This window comes from Podarcis bocagei, assembly GCF_964188305.1.
Source record: "Podarcis bocagei genome assembly, chromosome: 7".
Taxonomy (NCBI): domain Eukaryota; kingdom Metazoa; phylum Chordata; class Lepidosauria; order Squamata; family Lacertidae; genus Podarcis; species Podarcis bocagei.
Window position 1 is genome coordinate 42,661,724 of NC_138132.1, and position 14,315 is coordinate 42,676,038.

The 14,315-nt window shown below is 44.2% G+C and overlaps 1 protein-coding gene across 1 annotated transcript in view; it reads right to left on the bottom strand.

The window, feature by feature from the left end:
* CMIP (c-Maf inducing protein) overlaps positions 1-14,315 on the bottom strand; it is a 143,607-nt gene that overhangs the window by 39,182 nt on the left and 90,110 nt on the right. Inside the window, exon 3 of the mRNA XM_081202709.1 lies at positions 12,329-12,379. Coding sequence (XP_081058835.1) covers positions 12,329-12,379 — 51 coding nt within the window. The remainder of the gene's footprint in view (positions 1-12,328; positions 12,380-14,315) is intronic.

The following is a 14,315-nucleotide window of genomic DNA, read 5'->3' on the forward strand; positions in this document are numbered from 1 at the left end:
AACAAACCATTTAAAAACCGGGAAATGGTCCATAAAAAGCAATGTAAACTCTTCATGCACCCTACAAACACTCGCCCAAGGATGCTATCATTCTCCGATTACCCCTCCAAACCCTCTTCCAAGATGAGTGCAATGATGGGTAGGATTGCCGATTTTGCCCCCTTCTCTCCCACCCCTGCCCCTTTTTTCCTGGATGTCTGCCCCCCTTTTTTTTGGTCAAGCTGAATTCATGCAAGTTAAATGTGCGTAAGTTATGAGTTGACTGCACATATAAGCATAGGAAACCTGCCTTATGCCAGGTCTGGGCTGCTCAAGAGGACCTATTTATTGAGCATTCATCACAATTCATCACAAGCTTACATGGAGGTTAGGTTATAGCTGGTATTTACTAAGCATTCATTCGGATTTGTTTGTGGAGATGCTGTACAACAATGACTATTCATCCCAAAAGTGCTTGTTGGGTGTTTATATGCCTTCCCATTAATTATCCATTCATTCCACACATTCTAATGCATTTCCCCATAACTTTTCTAACTGCAAAAAAAGTCTCTCTTTTTTAAGTGATCTGTTGTGCAAGGGCAACAGAACACTTTAATCCATTTTTAACTGCACAAACCTGAATATCCTGGCACACAGTTGAATCGCTCCCACAAAATACTGACAGTCTAGAGGCACCTTTAGTCTATCCAGCCTAGTACTGTCTATTTTGACTAGCAGCACCTCTGAAGAGTTTCTGGCAGAGCCTTTCCCATCACCTGACAATGTTCGCCTCTGCCTTATTTCAGGGCTGTGTGAGCAGATTTCTGGTGCTCAACTCCAAAACAGGACAACAGCAAACATACACCTGTTTTTTTTTTAATTCTGCCCCCTCTATTTTTTCAGCACATTCTGACTTCATTGCTATTGTATAATTTTAACTGGAAGCACAAATTAACCAAGTTGCTCTATGAATTGATACTACAGATGCAATTTTAAGGGAAGTATGTTATTAAAAAACAAAAAGAAAATAACCAATATTATTTAACATTTGACACTAGCTTTGAAAATGTATGTCCTTTCTCCCTTTTTATTAAAAAGGAGTAAGTCAATCTGACCTTTCTGCCTTCTGGAAGGACTGAAGAGAGCGTAAGATGGGTGGAATTTCTGCATGGCATATAATAATATAGAAGCACCACATGACCCTTCGTCCCTTATCTCCAAGCCTATTTTGTCAAGACGTGTGCCCAGGTCACTAGAGTATTGAATGACATCAGCAAAATCCTTGCCATGATTTCAGTGCAGTGAGATGGGACTTGAAATGCACACAGATGGGAAGAACACTGTCATCCAGAGATTTGCCCTCTCCCCTGTGAAGTCACCAGGCCCTCCCATAAAGACGCACAGATCCTGACCTTTTTTCTCTTTCCATTCCCTTTTCTGTCCCAAATCCGTTTTTTCCATTTGCTGCCAATCTTGCGTCCTACATTCTGTGTGTGTGTGTGTGTGTGTGTGTGTGTGTGTGTGTGCGCGCGCACACACACACACCATGTACCAAACAAATTTCACCCAAGAGACTGAAGCATTTTTCCATGACTTCAGTATAGCAATCTAAACATATCCTCTTCCCTGATAGAAAATCCTTGCCCACCCCAGCTTCCAACCATGACAGGATTTCTGCTGGGACCACTTCTCCTAGCAGTGATTCACTCGTTTTCTTGCAGACACGCTAATGCTACATCTGAAATGTGAGTCGGCTTCCCACGGGCTGGGTGTGCCAGAAATTATTGATTTATTACTGAGCACAGAGGAAATCAAGCTCCAGCAAAATGAGAAAGTGCCAAGGGTTCTGCAGGGGATTCCTTCTTTGCTTGCTGCAAGGCAAGCCTCAACTTGACAAGGTTCACTCTCAGCATCTTTAATTTCTTCATTGAGCTCTGCTAAGACTCAGCCTTCCATAATTTCACACAATATGATGTTACCAGTTTACAAACTTCTCACATTCCCAATAACATATACAAGCAACTTATATATAAGGAGATTCCCATTTGTAGCTATGAATTCGAACTGGGGAGCCAACACAATACATCCTTTTAAAGAAACTTCTAGATCAGGCACCCCCAAACTCGGCCCTCCAGATGTTTTGGGACTACAACTCCCATCATCCCTAGCTAACAGGACCAGTTGTCAGGGATGATGGGAGTTGTAGTCCCAAAACTTCTGGAGGGCAGAATTTGCCTATGCCTGTTCTAGGTGGACCTTCTCACTACTACTGCATGTATAGCTTTGTAAAGACACACAGCTTTCTAGTATATGGTCCTGGCACATAGCTTGTCACTTCTAGAATCTGGATTGCGCTTCCTACTTCCATGTGTTTGAAGACTGAATGACTTGTAAAGAATATCGTTTCTGGTTCCAGCTGTGCTTTGCACTAGCAAATGCATTTCCTGGCATAGCCAGATCTGTTGCAGAAGACAGACAATGGCCATGTTCACTAAACCATGGTTTAGTACATTCTGTTACCCCTTTCCCAGGGTGAGATTGGAAGTGTCTCTTTAGATTAACTGCAGTTTAGTAAATTCTTTGAACCCTAAACTATGGTTAATCTTAAATATGACTCATGGAAACAAGTAAGCTTTAGACTAGCTACATTTGTCGAAATTCGGACAACACAAGCTGCAAGCTGCATAAAACAGAAGTGAAACCTTCTGAACCCTCATAATGCTAAACCATGGTTTAATTTTAAGTGTGGACACAACCACTGTGGAACAAAAACCAACCTAGCTATATTCCTTTAAACCTTCCATTCCTTTTTTCATTTCCTTCTGGCAAATTTTCTTCAGATCCTGGCTTTTATGATTTTTGGTTAGCAAAATGTAAGCTCTTGTCTGACTCATATCAAGAACGCTTCCATATTTTTCTCATTAGAGCAGGAAGGTTTACTTCTCAGTTTACTACTACTACTACTACTACTACTACTACTTGGGAAATGGAAAATTTTCCTTCTACTGCTGAATGTCTCCAGCAAAAACCACAGCTGGGACCTTCTGCATGGAAAGCAGATGTTCTACCACTGAGCTATGACCCTTACCCTAAACTGGGGAGTTATAGTTCAACAACATCTGAAGGGCGCCCCCTGCTTTACTGTCATATGTTGTGATTCCTGAACCTCTGAACAATCTACTCATCCACACCTGTGGATGTGGGATCTTAAACAGTGTTGGAGACCATGCAAAGGTGTGATACTCCAAATAGGTCTGCCCCAACCTGGCACCCTCCACATATTGTGTAGTATGACTCACCATCAGTCTCAACCAGAATGGTCAATGGTCAGGGATCATGGGAGCAGCACTCTGGAAACAGACTCTGGAGGGCCATAGGGAAATCAGTCCTGATACTACAATTTTACATTATGTATGTATCACACACACATTTCCAGCTATGGCTGGAATGCCAGCTAAAGTTCCTTTGGAACAGAGATGACTTGGCCACGGTACTCCGTGCTCTGGGAACTTCCAGAGTGGATTAGCGCAATGCCCTCTATGTGGGGTTGCCCTTGAAAACAACTCAGAAAAGTAAAGAAGTCCAAAATGTAGTGGTCAGGTTATTGGCTGGGGGTGGAGGAAAGGGGGATTAAAATTGCAATACAGCTCATATAAACCCTGTTCCAAAACAGCTGCACAGTTTGTTTCCAGGCACGCTACAAGGTACTTATTTTAGTGTTTAAAGTCCTAAACAACTAGCAGCTTAGGTCCCCAAATAGCCGTGAGATTTTCACTTTCTCCACAGACCCTTTCAGGTTAATAATCAGTGGACAGGACCCTCTTGGTAGATCTACTGCCCTCAGAAGTTTGGTGTGCAGTGGCCTGGGAGAGGGCATTCTTTATGGCAGTCCCTAATTTGTGGAATTCTTTCCCAACAGAGCATATCTGTCTTCTTCACTATAGAACTTTCAGCAAATGCTGAAGACACACATCTTTACCCTCGCTTTTGACCCCTGAGATGTGTGTTTTCAAGGCCTATCCTATTCCTGTGATTGTAATCTGTTTTAACTGGTTTTAATCCTGAATTTTAAATGGCTGTAACTTGCTGGGGAAGGGCAAGTAATAAATCTAATAATAATAACAATACTTTGACTACAACTGAAACTAATTTATAGATGGTGGTTCTCCTTCTTTGAGTCATTGATGTTTGATAGCTACCTCCTGGGCCTAAGTGCTTGTTAACTCTGTTAAAAACAGGTACCAGCTCTGGCAAGCAGGGCCTTATCTTTTTGTACTTTGACCTGTTATTCATAGGAAAGGAGAGCTCATGGAGATTGCATAGCCACAAAGCATCCCGTTGCAGAGAAATCTGCCTGTTGCCCAGGTAACCGGCCTCCTGTCTCAGCCTCAAGGCTGAAAAATAAATGCATATATCTATCTATCTATCTATCTATCTATCTATCTATCTACACACACACACACACACACACACACACACACACACACACACAAAACATTCCCTATAACTATGAGCCTGGCTCTGAATAAAAGCAGAGATGTCTCAGCAAAGGAGCTCCTTCTATTAGTTCTAGCTAATCTCAAAAACTCAGCACCTGATTAGCCAACAATGAACATTCATCTCCTGAGGGGACTCCTTTTCAGATCAATTTCTAATTTAGCAAAGACCATTTCACCACTGAGCATCATTCAAGGCAATTACATTTCCAAATCAGATTAAAAGGGATGCTTGTCGGTCCTGATTCCCCCCCCCCCATTTTATTCTCCACTTTTTGCAATTGTTTTCCTAGCCTCCCACCCCCCATTCTCTGTTCCTGCCCCCACCCTTTTCCTTCCTTCCCAGGTCTTTCAAGCACTGGGAAACTTTTTAAATATATATATCTGTTTACCTACCTATTTTATTCTCCCTTCCTTGGAAAAACGTGCTATTTTGCTGTGCCTTTAACCCAGCTTCGCCATAAATGGCTGTGAAATGGACTTCTCTTCCCTGTGCACCTGCATCATCAGTGTCGTCAGCAAGATTGCTCCAGAAACGTGTTTGCTTCAGAGAGCTGCTTCTACTGCAGGACCCTCAGGGGTGTCTCGGGTGCTGAAATTTGCAGATCTGATGCACTACAGCAGCTTTAAAAAAGACTTGAGAGCTGGCGGGGAGGGGAATAGGAGCTGCTGAAAGCAGAACTTCGCAGCTCTCGACACCCTTATTTTGCAGGGAAGTGTCACATTTCAAGAGGGCTGTTTCCATCCAAAATGATTTATATCCACACATCTTGATGCCAAAGAACATCAACAGAGCACCAAAACAGATTCCTGTACACCAGCCGTTGAAACAAGCCAAGCATCCTCCTCCTCTTCTTTTTCTCAAAGCAGTTGTAGGTTTTAAAGAGCAGCTTGCTCAGTTGCTGAGAGGAAGAGGATCATTTGCTCGGGGGCTCTTATTGTGTTTGCGTTCTTCCCCTTCCTTTGTGGTGCTGACAGTGGCCAGCTAAAATCTCTGGATTCCTGCTCTAGAGGCATCCATGTTTCAGGATTGGCTACATGCATATATAGAGAGAGAGATTATATAGAATACCCTTAGGCGGCAAGATCGAATACAATCTGCCCCTGTTAGCAATCTCCCAGCTCCCAGAGACCCTTTTTCAATTACATGACCTCCATTATATACATACTTACTGATTTTATCTGTGTTTAATGATGATGGTTTAATGTATATTTGTTTTTTAATTGTTTTGTGAGTTTTAGCTGTGTTCTATCTATGTTGCTTTATTTGAAAACCACTTGGTAAAGAGCTTCTGTTGAAAAAAATTCTAAACTAATTTCTAAATAAGTGATTTGCAGCAGGGTAGCCGTGTTACTCTCCTGCAGCAAAACAAGGAAGGCAGCTTAAAGACTGAAGGTGGTATCACAACATGGAGTCAGCCTTTGCCACTCTGGTGCCTTCCAGATATTTGGGGCTACATTTCCCATCAGCCCCAGCCAGCATGAGGCGTGCTTGTTGGGGAGGATGGGAGTAGCAGGCCTGAAACATCTACAGGGCACCAGACTGACAAAGGCTGGACAACAGTGTGACGTGGCAGCTAAAAAAGCCAATGCAATTCTGGGCTGCATCAATAGGAGTATAGCATCTAGATCAAGGGAAGTAATAGTGCCACTGTATTCTGCTCTGGTCAGACCTCACCTGGAGTACTGTGTCCAGTTCTGGGCACCACATCATCCCTGACAAACTGGAACGTGTCCAGAGGAGGGCAACCAAAATGGTCAAAGGCCTGGAAACGATGCCTTATGAGGAACGGCTAAGGGAGCTGGGCATGTTTAGCCTGGAGAAGAGGAGGTTAAGGGGTGATATGATAGCCATGTTCAAATATATAAAAGGATGTCACATAGAGGAGGGAGAAAGGTTGTTTTCTGCTGCTCCAGAGAAGCGGACACGGAGCAATGGATCCAAACTACAAGAAAGAAGATTCCACCTAAACATTAGGAAGAACTTCCTGACAGTAAGAGCTGTTCGACAGTGGAATTTGCTGCCAAGGAGTGTGGTGGAGTCTCCTCCTTTGGAGGTCTTTAAGCAGAGGCTTGACAACCATATGTCAGGAGTGCTCTGATGGCGTTTCCTGCTTGGCAGGGGGTTGGACTCGATGGCCCTTGTGGTCTCTTCCAACTCTATGATTCTATGATTCTAAGTCCAACTCAATGTAGATCAACCGAAATCAACGGATTTAAGTTAGTCACACCATAATGCTTATGCCACAACACATTTGTCAAGTTCCCTACCCTCCTTTCTTAGGATATTTTATCTTTAAACTGGTCTTGGACTGAGCAGCCCTGCAGTCATGCAAACTACTTTCTGGTCGTATCTGCACCATACATATGAAGGCGACTTACATCCTTTTAATAGTCACAGCTTCCAGTTCTCTAAAGAATCTTGGGAACTGTAGCTTAAAGGTACTAGGAATTGAAGCTGTGTGGGGAGTTCCCAGGATACTTTGGGGAAAGCATTGGCTGTCAAAGTGGTATAAATGTGCTTTCAATGTATGGTGTGCCCTCTGTTAGGAAGACAGTCAGGAAATAAAGGAGCGTTGTTTTCTCAGCAGATAAAAATTTAAGAAGTGATGTCTCACGGGGCTCTGCCACGTGTTTTCCCGCCACTCAAAAAGCTCCTTGACCCTGACATTAACCAAAGCCGCCCAACATTCAGCAGCAGAGTGCAGAAGCATTAGAACGTTATTTCCATGACAAAACAGTCACATCAGGCCACATCTTCTGATCCCAAGGATTTTGAAAACGTTTTTCTGCACAGATTTAAAGGCCACAAATGCTTTTAAATGCTGTTTTGTTTTTGTTTTCGAAAACAAAACTTTGTTCACTCAACAGCCCTATTTTTAAACCAGCACCATGGCAACAATACCGTAAGGTGAATCACACGAGGCTTCACCGCAGCCTCCATCCACTTACCCTTGCCGGCTTGCAAGGTAGAGAAACAAACATACTGAATTTCTTGTTTACCCTACTGAGCATCGTCCTCCCTGCAAGTCTATCAGACCACCTCACGGCTGGCCCCGCCCTGTCACATGAGCCAGGATGGGGTTTGCACAAGGTATACAAAGGGAAGAGGGTGCCTAAGCTTTCGCTCTGTCCATTTCTGAAAACCAGAAATGGGTTTTTGAGAATAACGAAAATGAAAGCGCATATAACACTATACAAGCAGCAGTATTGTTACAGAGACGTTTAGGCTCTGGACTTAAGGGGTCTCAGCTTTTTAGATGGCAATGTGTATTACAGGGTTGGGAACCTCAGGCCTGGGAACTGAATGTGGCCCTCCAAGTCTCTCTACATGGCCCTCAAGACTCTTTCCAGGCCACACCTCCTACTGGCCCTGCACATCCTTTTTGTGTGTTTTCGCCTGGCTGGAATGTACCCTTAAACTCTGCTAGTGCATCTTGCAGAGAGGTGTGTGTGTGTGTGTGAGACTGTGTATAGAAACTAGCCTCATGTACAAAGGTAACATTTACCGTATTTTTCGCACCATAGGGCGCACCGGACCATAGGGCGCACCCAGTTTTTAGGGGGGGAAATCAAGGGAAAAAATATCCCCCCCCCCAGCCCCAAAGAGCAGCGTACAGGCTGCACACAACCTCTCCCTGCTGGAGGGGTTGCATGCGGCTATGGCACAAGCCAAGGCAGCGAGCAGGATGGATCCCGCTCGCTGTTTTGGCTTCCCCTTTAGCCCCGTGCAGCCTCTCCTTGCCGGAGGGGTTGCGTGCAGCTATGGAAGCAGGCAAGGCAGCGAGCGGGATCCATCCCGCTCGCTGTTTTGGCTTCCCCTTTAGCCCCGTGCAGCCTCCTTGCCGGGAGAGGCTGCGTGGGGCTAAAGAAGCCATAGCCCCGTGCAGCCTCTCCTTGTGGAGGGGTTGCGCGCAGCTATGGAAGAAGGCAAGGCAGCGAGCGGGATGGATCCCGCTCGCTGTTTTGGCTTCCCCTTTAGCCCCGCGCAGCCTCTCTTTGCCGGAGGGGTTGCGCGCGGCTATGGCACAAGCCTGCATTCGCTCTATAGGACGCACACACATTTCCCCTCAATTTTTGGAGAGGAAAAACTGCGTCCAATAGAGCGAAAAATACGGTACATTCACTGCTCCTGTAGCCCTGAAAAAAATGATCAACCCTTGTTATTACTTCCTTTCAAAATGTGGCAAGCCAGACCAGCTGGGCCTGGGGTCACCCCTGCCCATTCTGTTGAGGGGGAGCCTGGACATCGGCCCCAAAGTCCTACCCTGACAGCGCCATTGTGTATAACTAATCTTGCCCCGACATGCCAAGCTGAGTAACGGAGAACCTTTAAAAATTGCTTTGCTTCTTTCCTAGCACATACCCATCATGGTCTCCAATATTTAGCAGAAGGCAAAGTGAAGCTTTAAGTGAATATTATGGAAGCTCATAGTACGGCAATGAGAAAACCATGATGACCGAATCGCTTCAATGTGGTCCAGTGTCCTGCCAAAGAACTTCAGATACACGTTCATAACTGGACTCAAGGGGTCCGATTTGCTATCCTTCTCCATCCTCCCAGCAAAAATAAATGTAAAAATATAAACACTGCTTATCTCCCAATGATACTGCCCATAATGCCCAGTGCTCTAAGTACTGGAAACATAATGAGATGTAGAGCCAAGATCAGCAGGAAGGGCAGAACTTCCTCTTTGCAGAAGCCTGTTTCCTTAAAAGCCTGTCACTGCTTCTGGCCTCAACAGCAAAGTGATCCAATCTTAAGCCATTTTGTGCAGGAGAGACTCTGTTGGTTGCAAACACCTCAAAGCCCAGCAATTAGAGGTGGTCTATGACATTTTTTATCATGGAACAGTAGTGTGATCTTTTTCACACATTCACGGTCAACATTTTACTGGCCAGGTGCAATTACCTGCAAAGTCACATGCCTCGGGTAAGAATAAGCTACAAGGCTTTCATTGGTGCTGGACAATTACCTGCGGAAATCAGACCCAGCCTCTGGTTACCCATGTTCTAGTCACTTCTAGGCTGGATTACTGCCATGTGCATTGCATAGGGCTGCCCTTGAAGACAGTCCAGAATTTTCAAATTGGTTCAGAAAGCTGTCAAAAAACTTAATGGGGAGGCATTGTTCTTGTTTGTTACTATGTTATAAATTTTTGTGTTTTTATATTGTAAACCGTCCTGTGAGCCTCAGATGAAGGGCAGTATAGAAATTTAATAAAAAAAGAAATTAGAAGAAATAGAAGAAATAATAAAGCCAATTTTGTCTTTATCAGCTCCATTGGCTACCTATTTATTTCCTGCTTCAATTTCTGAAATCCTAATGAGCAAAGCTGCTGGTTAATTTTAGATTCTAGACTTAATGTCCTTAAAGGCTCTTTAGATTATAACATTACTTGTTCACTTGCCACAAAATGGAGTAAGTCAGCTGTGCTGTGTTTAAGGGCCTCCTGTTTATTCTGCTGAATGGGGCCTGTGCCCCCAAAGTCCTAATCTGATGACACCACTGCTCTAAGTGGCCTACAAATAATCACCTCAATAATCACCTCCACCTACAAGGATGAGCTCAGAATATTCTCATGGCTTCTGAGGACTTTCCTGTTTCTCCCTACCAGCCAAAGAACAGCTGGTTAGAATAAGAGAAAGGGCCCTTTCACCTGCAGTGCCTGAATACATTTGTTTGTTTAACAAATTTTATATGCCACCTGATTGTAACCTCTAAGTGGTTTACAAAAAATATAAAATAAAACTTTAACATTATCAATAAAAAGAGGTATTTAACAATATCCAAAATATGATTAAAATAAACAGCATGCTCTGGTCCATGGGGTCACAAAGAGTCAGACACGACTAAACAACAAAAAAGAAATATAACACATGTAACTTCTACATGTCTGGATAGGCTTGCCTAAACAGGTACTGAAAAGAGTACATGGCAAATGTGTTGCCTGGTGTCCGTATGCAGGGAGTTTTAAAGTGCAGGCACCGACACACTTAAAGATGGATTTATTACCAATGTGAAAGAGTGTCCCTAGAGAAGTTTGTTTGGCCCCTCCTTTGCCCAGTTTTTAAACAGGGTCTTAAGACTGTTTAGTTGAGTTAGCATTTTGCAGCCTCCAGAGCAGCCTATGCCAACCTGCTGGTTGGGCTGATGGGAGTTGTAGTTCAAACCATCTGGAAGACAAGTTTTTTTAAAAATATGCTGTTCCTGGTATTTTTCATGGTGCTGTTTTATTGCCGCTGTGAATATTTTTACTGCTGCATTCTAAGGCCAAACTATATGTGACAATTATCATGTAGTTTGGTACTTTCTTTAACCAGCAACCGGTGCAAGCAAGGGAAGAGCTGTGCTGGCAGAGTGCAGAACCTCTTCTGATATTGAATAAATGAGTTACTGGTTAACCTATTCCAGTTGCTGGCATCTGCAAGAGGGGAGAGCTGCTGTTGCTTTCAGGTTCTGCTTGAGGACTTCCTGGAGACATCGAGTTGGCCACTAAGAGAACAGGATGGTCTTACTCCCAGGGAAATGGGGTTAGGATCGCAACCACAGTCTCCTGAAAGGAGCTGAGGTCCTGATGCAGTCTAAGCCAGGAGTGAGCAGACTGTAGTTTGGTAAGGGGACTGGGGATCATAGCTCTTTAAGGGGTAAACTAAAGTTCCCAGGATTCCCAGGAGTGGGGTGGGGTGCGGAAATGCTTTCAATGTATGGGGTGATATTCAACCATATTTTACACAGAATATAGCCACTGAAATTAATGGACCCGTCACCATTTTCTCTTCCAACTTCAAGCAGCTCAGTGTTTAGCGGAGGATGGAGGTTGTCTGGAAGACTTAAGGAAAGGACCACCTTCGTTCCCCTGGACGTTGTCTGTGGGCTGATGCCTTAAGACACATTCTCTGGAAACTCTCAGATTAATGTCCTGGCTGTGACGCTGCCCCCTGCTCTCTGAAACATGCCAGCCCTCCGCTAAGATAAACAGCTCAACCTTAACAACTCTTTGCTGGCAATAAAATGCCCAGATATAAAATACATTGGTCTTGATTTAAGGGGGCATGGGGGAGGAGGGCAGAAACTTGTAATGTTTTCTCCTATTATTAAATAAAAGGGGGGCAGGCAGAGGCAAGTTAAGAAGCTTCTATGGAAGATCCCGTTCCTATTACATGGATAATGTCTACAGTGTAGGAGGATTAGTCTCCAAAAACAAGTGCCTCATCTGTGAAAAATGTCAAACCTTTCTCCCCCCCCCCCTTTTTTTTTTTTGGCTGTGCATCACTAAAATAATGCTCTCTTCCTCCTGAGTGACAGGAAGTTTCAAGGGAGGAGCCACTGATGGGGGTCAGGTTCACAATGGAAACATATGGGGTCTTCTGACATCTGTGTATTTACTACAGGCTTGGTGCCAACAGCTGGCAAGGTCAGGCACTGTCCAAGGGCCCTAGAAGGACCCTTCACTAACGTGACTTGGCTGCACCACCACTCACCATCCTCCCACCTGAGCAGTGGGGCAAGTGCTACTGCTTTTGAATGGGAACAGAGTCCAGTTCCCAACCACAGTGGCTGACTGCCTGGCTGCCATTTTAATTTACCCAACATCAAATCCCCTGCCCTGCATATATATAAAACTCTGCCTGTAGTTCTATAAAATCTTTACATTTCATAAATCTACAGATAGATGGAATCATCAGAATTTCAAAAACGCCACAGAATTCCAGCCATTACTTGAATAATACTAAAGAAAAAATTACAATCCTGGTGAATCATCTTAGTTTTGACTAGCAGAAGTGATCTGCCACCCAACTTTGTTTTTGCATTAGTCCCTTATTCAGTTTACAGAATACAAAGAGCTTACCTTCCATTGCAATGAATGAAACCACTGATCCCTCAGGTAACTGTTTGCAGCCTACAATATAAAGAAAGAGAGAGAAAACCAATATAAATGCAAGCTTTAGATTCTACTAATGCTACACACCATTAAACCAAAGCACAAGCCAATAACTCACAGAGTTTTTAAAAGCTGGAAGCCACCCCATTCTTTCATTTGGTTGAAACAATTACCCTTGCACATTCACTCCTGGATTTCTGCTAGCTTCAGAACATGTCCTTTGCGTGCAGGAAGGTCTGTTCTCTAAAAGCTCTGAGAGGAGACAATTCCTGCTTTGCATGTGATCACTTTCAAAGCCAGCAGTTAAATAAGGCGGAACTGCAGCACCAGCCTTTGCTATAGTTGTAAAACACTTCCCAGGCCTTCCACGGCCACACTTACCCTTTCTAAAGAGCAGGCTACCATGAAATGTAGCTAATGCCCTTCTACCTCAACCCATAATGCTTCCAATCCAGTGGAGCATAATTGTTTCTCAGCTACAATTCCAAGGACAACAGCTGTGGCAGCACGTTGGGTTATAGTCAATGATAGCCTGCTAGTCCTACTCACTGAGGAGACCCATTGAAGCTAATGAACACAACTAAGATAGGTTTATCAACTTCAATGGGTCTAACAGAACTTAGGAACACTGTAAATGTTGGGAGTTAAATGGAAATGAAATGAAAAAAGTGCATCTATCGCAATTTAATTTCAAGCTTAAATGTATGCTAAATAAGCACAGCAACTCTTCACACAAGTGCTAACACCACAATCATCTTAGCATTGCTGAGTTTAGTGAACCACTGGCTCTATTAAGACACACATAAGTAGAATTAAACTTATTGCATCTAAAATACACCAAATAATAAAAGCAAAGTGAGAACAGCAGCCAAGAAATCAGCAGCTATAAACCCCATCCTACTGCTTGAAAACAGTAAGGACTTGTCCAAACCAGAATATGCTATGTGTTTACAGCTGTCTGCATCCCCACTTAATTTCCACAGTCCACATGATGCTACCCTCAAACAACACAAGACTCTGTGCTTTCCCCTTGTGAATTTGGGTGTAGCCAATATTGGCCTAGTCAATGCCACAGTCCCTAAGGGTGATGCCCACGGCAAAGAGGAACAGGAGCGCTGGTGTGTGAGAGAGGAGGCAGGTGAAAAGACTGTCTGGTAGCACAGGGCAGCAGTCTTAGCACCCCCAGGATTGAGCTAGGCAGACTGAAAGTACATAACAGATCTAGGAGTGATACAGCAGGAAATGTTAGCTCTCCAGGAACAGCTGACTCCAGGATCAGGAAGAGCAAGACCCATGGTGGTCGTACCCTGGCTTGAAATATGATGTAGGGAGAAGGAAACTGGTAAAAGATGATCACATCTTACAAACATTTAATTTGCACGAACTCAACCGCATGCAGTTGAAGGCCTTGTGGTTGAAATCCTGCAAGTTAAATGCAAGCAAAACGGAAAGCTTAAAAGCTCTTTTTGTGCCAGGCTTTCCCAAGTATGGAAAGAGCTCTCTGCCTTACGTGGGGGTGGGCAAAGCCCACACAGAGCGCAGGCTCTGGAAAGCTAGGGATGCTCACACAGGGACAGTTTGTGTGTGTACTCATTTTCCTGTATGCACAGAGCCCTTGGAACTGAACCCCTGCATAAGATGATGCGGCCGTACTGTAGCTAACCTGATGCATCCCTGGGCCTGAGCACTGTAGCAAGCAACACCAGAGAAGTCTGTGGAGAAGTGGGCTGGCTTGTGCAGACTTGGTGGGAAGCAGACCAAGAGAGCCCGGCATGCTACAGGCCCTCTGACAGATGAGCCGCATTGCTAGACTCCGCACTCCCACCATGCTGCAGCATCAACCTCTGTTGACATCTGTATTACTCAAGAGGACTGCGAGGAATGGTTTGTGCAGGGAATAAATTGTTACAAAGAACACAGTCATCTTTGCTACAGCGCCCTTTGCGTAAACTAT